Genomic DNA, 14,013 nt, shown 5'->3' with positions numbered 1-14,013 from the left:
ACAGAAAACAAAGCAGGGAGGCATTGTTAATTTATTTAAGTTTACACAAAATAAAACAAGTTTGTTGTCGTCATATAAAAAAACAAAAAAAACCAAAAAAACAAGCATTTTTGCATATGGGAAGTTTCACAATCTGGGAATGAGCCATAGTGCCGGGGTTTTCTGAGCAAAGGCTCAGAACATTTCAGCTTGATGAGGTGGCCAAGGTGACAGACATACCATGGACCCCAGAGCAGTGGGACACCAGCCGCCACACGCCCCTGCTCCAGACTGTGGCACTTGGGACTCTTTCGATACCCACTTTTGTGGCCCATAAATTCCTTCCAGCCTTTCCCTTTTTCTCCCGTTCTTCCTTGTCTGCCTTCCCTTCACCTCCCATTCACACCTCCACCCTCCACGTACCGACATCCCATCCCGTAAAACGACGTCCTTCTAGCAGGAAACCACATCCCTCACCTCCTTCAAAACCTGCCTCAGATTCCTCTCTTCTAGCCAGCACTCCAAATCCGGGTCCAGTTCACCTCCAGAGTGTATTTCCTGGCTGGAGGAACACCCTTCAGGGCTGAGGAACTGGTCTCTAGTCTGGTCCTGTCACCTGTTTGACATTACAGTTTAAATAACTCTTCACAGAAAAATCCAAGATCCAAAATGCTTCCGAACCCAATGTTTTTGAGTAATGACAAGATGCCACAAGTAGGAAATTCCACACCGTGAAATCTTGTTTCATGCGCCTAATGTTATTTAAAAACTTCGTATAAAATCACCTTCAAGCTGTGTATATGTGATATTATGAAATATAAATGAACTTCATTTTATACTGGGGTCCCACCCCCAAGATATCTCATTATATGTCCTCAAAGATACCTAAGCCTGAAAAGTCTCTATAAAGTCCAAAACTTCCTAGTTCCAAGCATTTTGGATAAGAGCTCCTCAACCTGTATTTTCTTATCTTTACGATCCCAGTCACCCTGTGTCAACGGATGTGTGACAATAGCAGCGGATGCTACTGTGCCCCGAAAAGTATGCCGATGCTGTAGAGTGCAAGCGGGGTCACCCTGAGCACTGTCACCCTCAGCTCAGGCTGTTTCCACCCATTGAAGACAGCTGTGTGGTGTTGCCCTGGTACAGTATCTACCCTGGCACACCGGTGAGTAGGGTCTTACCGCAGGGACGTGAGCCCCTGATTTTTTTTGTGTTTATTTGGTGAGCTTCTCAAGCCCACAGCACCAGTCAGGGCTGAGCACGGAGTAGCGCTCAGTCTTAAAGTGAATTGCTTTTGATCAAGTTTTCCTGCATTGATCCGCCACACACAGAGTGCTGGCGACATAAGGGTGCAGGGTGGTGGAAAAACCCAAGCCCCTTTGTTCATCCTCCGGAACGTGACCTCCAGCCCGAAGGGCAATTCTGGCAGCCTGGCCTGGGGCCCTGGCACTTCCTCGGCAGTGCTGGCCCAGGCCTCAGGACCATCAGCTGAATGATTTCTCATTCCCACTGGACCAAAACTCCCCGCAGAATGGGTGGGAAACATGGCTTTACTTCGGAAGAGCCAATCAGATGAGAACTGCTTAGTAGCAGGCAGACACCTACCAGGGTTACTGCCCCGTTAAGAAACCCATTGTGGGATCAACCCTGGACAACTTGGAGGGCCACACCAGGGACCCTTTTTTTGGGGATCACTGTCTCGACTGTGGGACCCTCACTCCCTGAGCTCAGCGATATGCCAATAAGATGGCCTGTGGCTTTAGCCCCCTCCAAGGGTGCCTGGTGTGCTCTAAACCGTTCTTTCCACAAAACCCATACTAGGTGGTTGCAGAAGGTGAAGCAATTGCCTCACCCTGTCAGAAAAGGCTACCACGTATACATTATTCAGAAAACACATTCTGAGTCTCCCTCTCTCCCTCTAACACATCCTCTACCCCCAGGTGCACATAGATACATATTACACTTGACAAAATTCATCTCCTTTTGATAATAACCTAGCCTATGCTCCAGGCAATGCCACTGCAAAGGTGTTTGCATAAAGTCAGTCACAATAGAAACAAAGCCAGTCACCAGAGGACAGACTTGAGAGCTACCTCAGCTGGCTCTTGTTCAGGAAAGCCCAACCTTCCAGTCTCTCAAAATAGGTTTGCCTCAGGCAGACCCACCAATGGGGTTGAAAACAGCACCCCAGGAGCCTCCCTAGCCCTGACTGACCCCCAAAACCTGAAAAAGCCAACGCTTTGCTTCAAATCCATCCAAAGAAAAATGCAGAATAAATAAATAAGTGCTTCCAACATGTGCTGCTTGGGAGTTTCCAGCTGTGTGTGGATGCAGCCTTCATGGTGCTCCCCAGAGACTCTGAGACAATCCAAAGGCTCGACCCACCCCTTCCTCTGGTCCCCTGGGCCACAGTGAAGCAGGTACAGGGAGGGAGCGGGACGGTTCTTATCTATGCTTGCTGAAGAACTGACTGAGAGTCACCTCTGCAGACTGGCCCCTCCTAGTGCTCATGGAATCGTGTGTGTATCTCTAGTCAAGCGTTGTGGAGTCATGCCTTTGGAAGGGTGGCCTAGAGGAGTGGGAGAGATGGACAGAGTCCCGGATGTGGGATGTGCACACATGGATGAGGGTGTGTACCCATGGCTGTCTTCTCCCCGAGATACCTGGAAGCCAAGGTTTCTTCCCTCAGCATGGTCCTTGAAACCTCAGCATTCAGGGCTAAGGTCCAACTGTCGCAGAATGTCCTGCAGAGAGCCCTGCAGCCTGCTCAGAGCCACCACCTCTGTGGAGTAGAGTGAGGCTTCCAGGACGCCGTCCAGGCTCTCTAGCTTCTGCACATCACTGGTCCGAGGCAGGGAGCAGCTCTTGGAGGAGGCCAGCAGATGGAGGAGGTCTCGGAGATTCTCGAGGTCATTGGATATTTGCACCACGTTTCGGGAAGGCAGACTGGTGAGGATCTGCTGGTAGACTGCGAGAGTCTGGTCCATCTTAGACAAACTCAGAATGGGGTGGAGCCCAGGAATGAAGTCCAAACCAGTGACCCTCTGCTTGGCAGATACCGACTGCTGTGTGGAGAAAAGCAAGAGCAGATACTCAGCAAATGGCAGGGGAATCCATCTCCAAAGCCCTCCATCTCATCTGTGAGCCTGGACTGCCTCCTTTCTTCCTCACCTTCCTGGTCTGGGCCCTTATCTCCTCTGTTCAGCTGACCGAGTTGGTCTCCCAGACTCCTGCTCATTCCCAGCCACCCCTCCCATCACTTCTAACTAAATCCTTTCTTCAAAGGACATCTGTGAGGGACCCGCCATGGCTCTACTCCTTATCCCCACTCCGGATCTCACCCTCCTGGTCAGATTCTTGTGTAGTTCTCCCTCCTTGGGGGCAAAGTCGTGCCCCTCCCCCACTCCACTGACTCTGGTTTCCAGGGAGGGCTCTTCCCACCCCGGTGGACATCTCTCATTGATGCCCACATTTCGGTAGTTGGGTCTCCCATGTGTGGCCCTGATGACTACTTTGGAAAGATGATGAAGATTGCTCTTCTGTGTGACTTTGAAAGGAGGGTGAGCAACAGGCAGGAGCGCTGTAGCTAAAATTGTTAGAGCCCTATGACCCTGCTGTGTAGAAGTGGAGACACTGGGAGTCCGGCCGTCTGTCGGTGCAACACCGGAACCTTTAGGGGTTCCTGCGGTCCTGCATACTAGGATTCCAGGAAGGAGTTTCGGGAAGGAAGGAGAACAAACCAGAAACCAAAGGCTGAGGGGACCGGGAGGTAGTGGTCTATAGAGCAGGGGGAGCGAGGTCTCCCTGATGTGAGCCTTACACACTCAGCTAGCCACTGAGGGCGGGGTTTCCTGTGGCAGAGTGAAAATGAACTGAGTAGCCGTATGATATCACAGAATCTATAATTTCTTCATGTGAGTATATGACAGAGTCAAATCCCTTGAAGTGGCTGAGAATTAGAGCCACAGTGAGCTAGCTGTCTAGGTGCTGGATTTAGAATTAAAATCACTCAGCTCTGGATTCCAGCAGTCAGAGGGGTCAACAGCCATTACCAGAATGAATGGACACCCTAGGCTTATAAATTCTCAGCTTCCAGGATGTCCCTGGCGCCCAGAAAGTGTTCAACGGGTTTCTCTCTCTGGTTCCAGCCCCACTTCTCCTTTGTCCTCCAGAGTTTCTGTACCGTGTGTGAAATGTCATTGATCCTGGTGACAATGGTCTTGATGAGGGTTTTGGTGTCATCCTGGACTTTCTGGATAGGCACAGCTTGAACATAGGACAGATAGGACCAAAGCCACAGAAACTGGCACAGGGGTCTCCAGCACATTTTCCTTCCTGGGATCTTTCTGGTCCTGCAAACAGAAGAAATGATGCTTTTCAAGAGCCCCATGTAAATCCATCCACCCGCCCTGTTGCCCGCCTGCTGTCAGAAGTGGCCGGATAAGATTTGCTTTCTTCCCTAGCCAGCTACCATCTTCTCAACGTCAAAGACAGTTCATTATGGAAGCTAGATTAATGAAATGCATCATCCCCTTGGGGAGGCTATTGATAGATCAATAAAACCACAGCGATGTGCCCTATAGATTATAGGGCAGTACTTGGCAGATAGATGTGATGATGATGGGGGCTTCGTTGCATGTTTCAAGGGAAACCAACTCTTAAGATCTGGGTTGGATGTAGCAGTTTGCTCAGTGCCTCACTTTAAGGTGTATCACCTATCCACTCAAAACCCCACCTCTCTCCCTAGACTCTGCCTGTCTCCGAGCTTTAGTGAAGCGTCTTAGCTAAGGCACGTGAAGGAGCTGGAGGAGTTGGGAAGTGCTTCTCTCACTCCTCCATTATTAGGGACTCTGTGCCGCCTGGTTCTTCCCTCACAGCCTGTTGCCGTCCCATACGACCGACCTTCATTACCGACTTATAAATTCCTTCCTCTCCCAGTGGGAACCTGATTCTTAGCAGCATTTCTCCATCACACAGTGCACCAAGGATGGAAGATGCTTCCCACACTCCGGGCCTCAGTGTAACAGAGGGACAGACAAGCTATAGGCTGCCTCAGTGCAGGAAGACAAGTGTGAGACATCACAGGAACCCAGAGGAGGTCGCCTTGGCTGGTGTTGAAGACCAAGAAGGGGCTGGAATAATAGAGTGTCCCCATGTGTCCAAGAGACCAGAAGTGTAACGGTGTGGAGGAAGGCGAGAACACAGCAAGTCTACTTAGGATGCTGGAAATCTCAGTCATGAAACCATGGGCTTTTAAATTAACACTATGCAGATTCTTGATTAAGAAACACAGGCTTGATGAGATGCATGAGGCAAAACGGTAATAAAGTTAAATGTCTGCAAGTCTGTAGCCAGTGATCCACGCTAAGGGTGTGTGTATGAGCTGGAATAATAACGATATCCGTAAGTATTAGGATGCCGAGTGTAGAGATAGTAGAAAAAAACTGCCTTTCCCTGTTTGTGCCCTTCCTCATCTGGGTCTTGGTGGGGACGGGTAATGCACTGCCATCCGTCGGGTAATATTAGTATAACTCACCTGCTGGCAGTACAGCAAAAATGAGCACGCTGCTTATATATTATTTATAGTGCTTGCTTAAAGGTACGCTCTTTTTAATCTGAGCTTTACAGAAGAGAAAACAAATGAGGCTCTGAAAGATGAGCCAACTTTTCCAAAGTCAAAAAGATAAATGGCAGGCTGGGATGTGTGAAGGACAGATTGAAATACAGCTTCCTCCTGCCCCCACCCACAACTTCGCTGTCCAAGGTTTTAGCTATCCTTGGTCATCTGTGACCCAAAAATATTAAATGGAAAATTCCAGAAATGAATAATTCATCACCCTTTAATTGTGCCATGCTGAGTAGTCTTATGAAGTCTTGTACTGTCTCCTCCTGTGCCTCCTGGGATGTGAGGCACCCTCATTCAGGGCATCCACACTGTATACATAGCTGCTTGGTTATCAGATCAACCGTCATGGAATCAGTGTGTTCCTGTTAACCTTTATTTAATTTAATAATGACCTGAAAGCAAGAACTGGGACCAAAGGATGCATAAACATTCAAGAATTTGCATTCTAGGGGTCTGTGCTCCGAGGCATAGGAAGAATCATTGGCTGTAAGTGGCTTAGCCTTCTCAGAAATTTCAGGTGTCCCCTGGAAGTCATCGACTGTATCCTCCACAGATTAGTGGGGTTGTCAGCTGATATCTCCCACTTAGTTCCCCGAAATCTCAATGAGGGAACCAAGGATGATACTTAGGCCCCCGGCTTTAATGGCAGGCTCTGTTTTTGTTGTGGTTGTTTGTTTGCGTCTCTGGGCAGGATAGTCAACGTCCCCAAATATCTGATCCTCCCGGTAAAATGGAGCTAACACACTGGCGCTGGCTCCAAGGGCTAAATGAGATTAATTTTCAATATCCCTGCCTATCTTGGCTTGTGTCTGGCTCAGGGTTGAGGGAGTAAATGCCAGCTACTTAAAAATTATTGTAATTACCGCGCAGAGCTTGAAGCGCTCTGGGCAACCACACCTGCAGCTGACTCTGAGTCAGGCCCTTGGCCCACAGGCATCCTAGCGGGGTACCTGGTGCTTGTGGCTTTTCCCCTGCAGCACAAGAGTGTGCGGCATTCATTTCTAAGATTTATGTGTTGACGACATCCTCCTTCCTTACAAAATTTACTACCAGATTAACTATGGCCATAGCATAGCTATTTTCACATAATGACCACCCCGAACCATCGGAATGGACAAACGGGTTTACAAGCCCTCTCTCGGCATGGATAATACGCCCCAGTGGATTCCGGCAATAAATTGCAGTGCTTTGAAAACGTGGAATTGAGATGCCGTTGCTGAGTAAGGAGGCCTAAGATGAGAGGCCAGGCTTCTAGGACACGTATGGGGGGGCTGCAGAGAGAAGTGGTCACAGGTCCATCCATGATCAAAGCCATGGTGAGAACCGATGACCCCAACAGCACATAACACGCTTATGCAACACACGCACACACACAAACGCACCAACATGCATGCCCATGTTAGTTGTTCCCAGCGTCTTTATTTTTCTTTCTTTCCTGGGTCCTAAGGGAGGTGTGCGGCCATGAAAAAGAACCGCTATACTTGCCAGCTTCTCCCATCAGGTGCGGTCACGCAGCCCAATGTGACCAATCAAAGAGAAGCAGCAGTGCCACGTGACCGCTCTTGGCTACTATATGGTGGCCCATGCATATCTGGGATTTTAGCATTTATGAGGCTGAGGCAGGAGAGTTTCTTGTAAATCTTAGACTAGCCTGGGCTACAGAGCAAGACATGGTCTCTGAGAAACAAAAACCCTAAATAAATAAATAAATAGTGTTAGTAAATTAAAGAACAAAACAGTGTCCTTCTGGTGTAGGAATGTATGTCATTAATTACAATGGAAGCTGGACCGTTTAAATAGATTCAGGGCCTTGGTCAACTCTAAGGACATTAGGACATTACCTGTGTGATCAGTTAGAATTGGGGGGTGGTTGGAGCTTAGGGGATAGGGGCCATGAGTGTAGTTCCAGGGAGCTGAGGCCACAAACCCTTTCCTTTCTAGAAGTTTCCTAAGTGGGTTTAAATACTTGAGAGTGATTGTAGTCTAAGAGCTGGCAGAGGAATAGCTAAAATGCTGAGGGACACTGTGTCCCTCGAGTCTGGAAAGAGGAGGGACCGTGCAGAAGGGCAGGCTGGGCACTGATAGGTTATCCCCACCCTCTACCTCCACTTCACACTCAGGACATCTCACTTGATAGCTCTTCTGAGGGCCTTCCGCCTTCCCCTGCCATCTAGACCCTGCCGCATTCTACTTTCTTGATTGCGACTCCACAGTGGGGCACACAGGAAAGGTAAAAGGACAGAAAGGGGAGGCCCAGAGGCAGCTCCAGGCAGTGACATATGTCTTCAGAAAACAGCCTCAAGACTGGTCCAAGAGACGTGCGGGCTACGTCATAGGCCCGCCAGGTTCCTCTCTCTGATCTCACCTGGGTCCTGGACCCCCACCCCAGTTAGATGATTCTCCAACGACATCCCTGCAGGGCAGTTCTATGCTCCCACCGTCTACCGTGTCCTTCCCTGCAGACAAGACCACCCTAATTCCCCCAAGATATGGTAGCCTCAGATGTGAACACCCTTTCCTTCCTTCCGTCCGGGGAACCGGGCAGACCCTTCAGGACAAGATGGCTGGGGATGGATACACCTGCTAGCCACCTCTTCAGATCCAGACTGGAAGGCAGCAGAGCAGGTCAGGCCTGCCCACTATGCAGCAATGGGGGAAACGACATTCAGGGGAGCACTGGGTGACAGAGGCATCCTTGGCTAAGCTGCCACCAGGGAGCTCAGCCTAGCTTCTCCAATACTAGAGGTTAGCAAGAGACCCAGAACACACTCCCTTCTTTCTTCTCTTCTCGAGTCATGAGATTTTTATAGATTTTTTTTTTGGGTAATCTTTGGTATGCTGCTACGAATTAAATTCAGATAATATTTGGCTAAGGAGCATATGAAAATATCTTAGAAATGCAAATCAAAACCACAGTGAGATATCATCTCGGACCTCAGAATGACTTCTGTCAAAAAGACAAAAGATAGCAGATGCCGGGGGTGGGATGTGGAGAAAGGGAACGCTCGTACATTGCTAGTGAAACCGTCAATGAATACAGCCCCTATGGAAAACAGTGTGGAGATAGCTCTAGAAACTAAAAATAGAGCTACCTTATGACCCAGCCCGTTCTTTTCTCTGGGTAGGTGTGCACCCAGAGGAAAGAAGCCAGTACGTGAAAGAGATATTTTGCTTCCCTATTTATAACCAAGATATGGAATCAATCTAAGTGCCCATTGAGGTATGAATGAATAAATAAAACGTGGTACGTATCCACAGTGAAATAGTATTCACCATAAAATAAATGAAATACTGTCATCACAGCAACACGAATAGAATAGGAGGACATTATGCTGATCTCAAGGCAGAGAGAGAAGAATAGCAATTCTCAGATGCTCAGAGGAGTGTGGGGAGGGAGGAAGAATGGCTACCGCCACTGAGTACAGGGAATGTTAGCTAGGAAGTATGACTTCTTTAAAAATGTTTTCTGGGGGTGGAAGAGATGGCTCAGTGGTTAAAAGAGCATACTGCTTGCTACTCCAGAGGACCAGAGTTCAGTTCCCAGCACCCATGCCAAGCTGTTCACAGGCCTCCGGTAACTATAGATCCAGGAAGACCAGACGCCTCTAGACTCTGAGGGCACCTAACTCTCTCTCTGTCTCTCTCTGTCTCTGTCTCTTCTCTTCTGTTAAATGTAGCAAAACTAGGGTTTTTACTACATTTATTTCTTTAAACTAAATCTTTAAAATGTTTTACACATATTTAATGCATGTGTTCACTAGCATACACACACACACTTTACCCACTGAGACATCTCTTTGCCTTCTCAATAATGGTTTTTTATTAGCTATTTTGAATTGTCCAGTTAATTATGGTCTATAGTTACCTTACTCAAGTACAGATTATTAGAAAGCTTTTCTGCTGGGCTGGCAAGATGGCTCAGTGGATAAGGACAGTTATCACCAAGACTGATGATCTGAGTTCTATCCCTGGGACCTAAATGCCGGAGACTACACATGCTCTCTGTGGTATATGTGCATCCCCCCACCCCAAACTAGAAAAACAAAGGCCGGTGGGGTGTCTCAGAGGGTAAAACCACTTTCCACCGAGAATAATGACCTGAGATCAATTCCCACGATGACCCATGCGGTAGAAGGAATCAGTTGATTCCTGCAAGTTGTCTTCTGACTTCCATACACTCTCGTGTGTGCGTGTGTGTGTGCGCGCGCGCACGCACACTGTTAAAAAATGTTTTTAGAGATTCACCTCTGCTGCAGGTGACACAGTCTTGGGGATTTCAGCCCATTCCTCAAATGTTGGCCTCTGTAAGCGATTTGAAAATCACTAAGCTAGCAGGAACAATTTTCTCTTCTCTGCAACCAGAGGCCTTGCTTGAGAAATCATGCTGACATTCTCAGCTGGTAGGCGCAGTGTGGGTGAGGGGCTCATATTCTCTCCATTCCCATCAGGGAAAGCAAATAGATTTCAACTCCTGCGTCACCTCTGATCAATTTTCAGTGGCTCCCTGGAGCACTGTCAGGAGGGGAACTGGAGCTCCTGCCACGAGGAAAGAGGGTGCCACAACCCATTAGCGACACCCGCACTTGGTTCAGCATCTCCCAAGGGCCTGACACAGAGCAGGTGCTTATTCAATTTTTGTTGAATGAATAAGTAAAGTATTCTCCATCCTTGATCTCCATAGGCTGAACAGGTTAACCTATCATTAAGGAGGCTGCCATTTGGAAAAAACAGTTTATCTTTCTTTGTTCTGAGTCAGTCTCATAAAGCCCAGACTGGCCTTGAACTCACCATGCTATCCACACTGACCTTAAACGGTCTTCCTGCCTCTACCTTCCTCCAGCTGAGATCACAGGTACATGCTGCTGTCTTAGACTTCACTTTTGCCCCCACAGAAATGCCTACGAAGCTGTCTTAAAATGCTTTGGTGTCCACCTTTCTCTTTTCCCAACACTTTGGATCGCCTCTGTTTACTTTCTGTGTCCCCAGCCCCTACATAGTTCTGATGTCTTTCAGCTTCCTGTGGACTGTCATTGCAAGTGACTCCCACCCCAGCACTGTCTGGGGACCCATGCTGAGCTCCCCCCCATCCCCCACCAGCATTGTGACTCCCCTGCAGAGCTCTGGTACTCCTGAGTGCACACAGGTGGAGGCTGAGTCTGTGGTTCAGGTGAATGGACATGATTATAGATTCAGAGCGCTCATAGACAGCAGGAGAGATGGGAGCATGTAGTTTGCTGGAGGGCAGGGCATGTCTGTTGTTGTGTGGGGAACAAGTGCAAAGGAGCCTGGTGTATCTGAGCACCAGACATCCTGTTTTTCCATAGAACCTAAACCTCTCTCTCTGCATTTCTAGGAGGCAACTGTATGGACAGGGAAGCATTTCAAGGCTGTGTCCAAGGGCTAGAAAGCTCATGTATACCCCACAGGAATTCCACATCACCGAAAACCCAGCTCTGTCTCCCTCCCTGGCCCCCTGTGCCTCTAGAAGAATGACTGAGGCTCTGAAAAGAGAGTGTCCTCAGGCGGCCATTTCTGCATGGCACATGGGTCACTCAGCCACGAGAGGCATCTGCCTGGGGCTGACGGACAAGAATTCATCGCAACTTCCCTGGCTCTGGCCCTGACTCTTTTATTATTATTTTTTCCTGGAACAGAGAGGGAGGAAAGTATTTCTCGCAGATACCGAGAAGAGTTTGTTATTTTGGCTATAAGATGTACCAAATATGAGAAGGATGCTCCTCCAGCCTACGTGGACACGTTCCCCTCAGCCCAGCATCCTTGGGTGCTTGAGAAAAGAAAGAACTGAAAAGAATTCTTTGTGTGTATGTGTTTGTGTGTGCGTGTGTGTGCTTCTCTTCATGCCTCACTGAGATACACAATCACTGTGGTCTTTTCACACCCAGGATAGTGAGGTAGCCGTTAGATATTCCTCCTTTGAAATTTGGTTGCACACATCATACAGATTAAGGAAAGGTTGGAAATGCTCCCCCAGTCCCAGCTGACCACTGCCCAACAAGAACTCTTCCATATATATATATATATGGATATATATATAATGTAATATATATTACTGTCACTCCCGGAAGTCCATTTCCACTTTGCAAAGGGCACCCAGAGAGCCTGTGCTCCCTGGATGGTGCCACCATGTCCCTGCCCTTCGTCTCCCTCTCCAGAATACCATGCTCCTAACCACAATGACTCAATTACTCCATCCTCTCTCATGTAGCTGTTCACACAAGACAGCCTGGTATCTGACCATTTTTAAGGCACCATTTTCCCCAGTGAGGCACAGAAGAGTATAGGAGCGCCACACCCACAATCCAGTCCACAGGAACCCTAGAGAGGACAGCTGAAGGAGGGGCACGCTGGAGCTTCGGGCTGGCAATGTGCATTTGACCATCTTGGGTGAAATGCCTAACAGTAAAAAACGTGCTGGCTATAGGTCTTTCCCATGATCTGCTTCTTCGTGGAGGCAGTCCACGAAGAAGACAATTTGCATGAGTTTGAGGGCAGATAAAGTGAGTTCGGGTGCCTTTTGCAGAGGTGGGGGTAGGTGGAGTGAGTTCTTCCTGGCAGTATTTCTACCCACAGTAGTTTTAGTGGTGGGTAGGCCCATTTCCCAGTCAAGACCCTGGTTAAAAATAAACTTTTACGGCAAAGCAGGCTGTATCTAGACTCCAGGAGCCCGGAAATGCTGCGTCCTTGCATGTCCCAGCCTTGCTCTGTCCATCTGACAGATGTGGGATCTGATCATCCCGGTTCCCTAACCATGGCAAGTCTGTAGACCAAACACACTCCTAGAGTTCTGGCTGGTTCTGCAAGAACAGGTTGGTGCCCTGTGGGCACAGGCCGGTCCAGTCCGGAATTCGACTCCCAGCCGCCTTCCCTCTGTCTAGTAAAGCTACCTACTTTAAAGTAAAGCACCAAGCCGTCCACACTACCTCCCTTTTGCCTCAGTTTCTCTGGGTTTCAGAATTAGGCGGGGTGTTGTGGTGCACCAAGGACTGACAGAGAAGTAGAAATCATGCCCAGGGCCTTACCTTGCAGCTGCTGGCGCGGGGATTTCTCCGGGGCTCCATGCCTGCCTGCCCCTTCTTATAGCTGCCCCAGTGCCACTTGCGCAACTGCCGAACCAGCCCCGGTCCCTGCGAGCGCCAATTCCCGCCCCGCCCCGCCGGGCAGCGACGGTGCTGGTGGCGGCCTAGTGCTTCATGCACGAGCCCGGGTTGTGGGCGCCTCGAGGGACGACTTCAGCCGCGCCCTCGAGTGCAAGTTTGAGGACTCTTGGTAGGAGCCAGCAATCCTCGAGGTCGCGCCAGCGGCTCCTGCGCCGCGGTGGCTTAAGGATCGGTCCCTTGGGATGGCGCTTCCAGCTCCGCGGGGAGTAAAGCCGGGATGGTGACTACGGAAGTCCGCTTGGGGACAGGGTGGCTAGTAAGCAAGGAGTCGGCCGGCTGCGGCTTTCGACAGTCTACATACCCAACCTGGCTGCTCAGAGGGGGAACTAGGTACCACGCTTCGGATGGTTGTCTTTCTTTAGTACCCGAAAGACACCCTTTCTCTAGGGATGAGATGTCCGCTCTTAGGACGACACAGAACGCTATTCCAAGCACTTTTGCCTTTAGAAACGCTCTGTACCAGTTACTGGGGACAGGTGACAGGAGCCTGCCCCAGCTCAATATTTTCTTCATTTGGGCAGGAATATCCTTGGATTCCCAGGAGGAGGAAACAGGTACCGGGGCTTACATTTTATAACCCCAGCTGTCATGGATTAGAGACAGCCAGGGACCCAGGTGCGAACAATTGATCAGACCCATGGAGGTCACCCCAATTGAGAACAACTTTGGAAACAATCACTCACCCTCAGGAAAAACCAGACAGTCACATTGGGTAGGAGGACACAGACCAGCCCAAATCCTGCCTGACCTGACCTGGTTTGGTACCACCCAAGAAACAGGAATGACCTTTACCTAGTTAAATGGCTGGAAAACAAACAAGAACAATAGTTCTGTTGTGGAAATTATAAGAAATTTAAATTTTAGTGTCTACAATTAAAGGTCTGAATTTGGTCTTCAAAATTTGTTTTCTCTTGTGTAAGCCCCTACAGAGGTAGTGTTCTTTCCTTCAAAACAGGAATTGTTTGCTAACCTGCAAATTCCAAAATACACGCACGCACGCACGCACGCACGTACGTACATACGCATGCACCTGCACTTGCTTCTCCCGGCCCCCGTCCTGCCAGTCTCTCTATGGGGATGCCTGGCTGCTGGTCCATCCCTTTGAACTGCAGAGCCTCCTGCTCTGCATAGACCCTGCTTTCCTTTGTTGGGGAGGCTTCCTTGATTGTGGACAGAGGACAGGAGCCTCTGCCGTTTTCTCTTGAAGTCCTGATACCTTCACAATGC

The 14,013-nt window shown here is 49.1% G+C and overlaps 1 protein-coding gene across 1 annotated transcript; it reads right to left on the bottom strand.

The window, feature by feature from the left end:
• Positions 1 to 20: 20 nt before the first annotated feature.
• Positions 21 to 12,669, bottom strand: Lep (leptin). Its single transcript, XM_075953763.1, has 3 exons — positions 12,649 to 12,669; positions 4,166 to 4,334; positions 21 to 3,047 (listed from the first exon to the last, which is right to left on the bottom strand). The coding sequence occupies exons 2-3, from the start codon at positions 4,307 to 4,309 to the stop codon at positions 2,688 to 2,690; spliced, it is 504 nt and encodes a 167-aa protein (XP_075809878.1). The 5' UTR covers positions 4,310 to 4,334; positions 12,649 to 12,669; the 3' UTR covers positions 21 to 2,687.
• Between the last annotated feature and the right edge of the window lie 1,344 nt (positions 12,670 to 14,013).

The sequence above is a fragment of the Microtus pennsylvanicus genome, chromosome 19, assembly GCF_037038515.1.
Source record: "Microtus pennsylvanicus isolate mMicPen1 chromosome 19, mMicPen1.hap1, whole genome shotgun sequence".
Lineage (NCBI taxonomy): Eukaryota > Metazoa > Chordata > Mammalia > Rodentia > Cricetidae > Microtus > Microtus pennsylvanicus.
The sequence above is the reverse complement of the archived record's forward strand: the minus strand, read 5'-3'. Positions and strand labels throughout refer to the sequence as shown.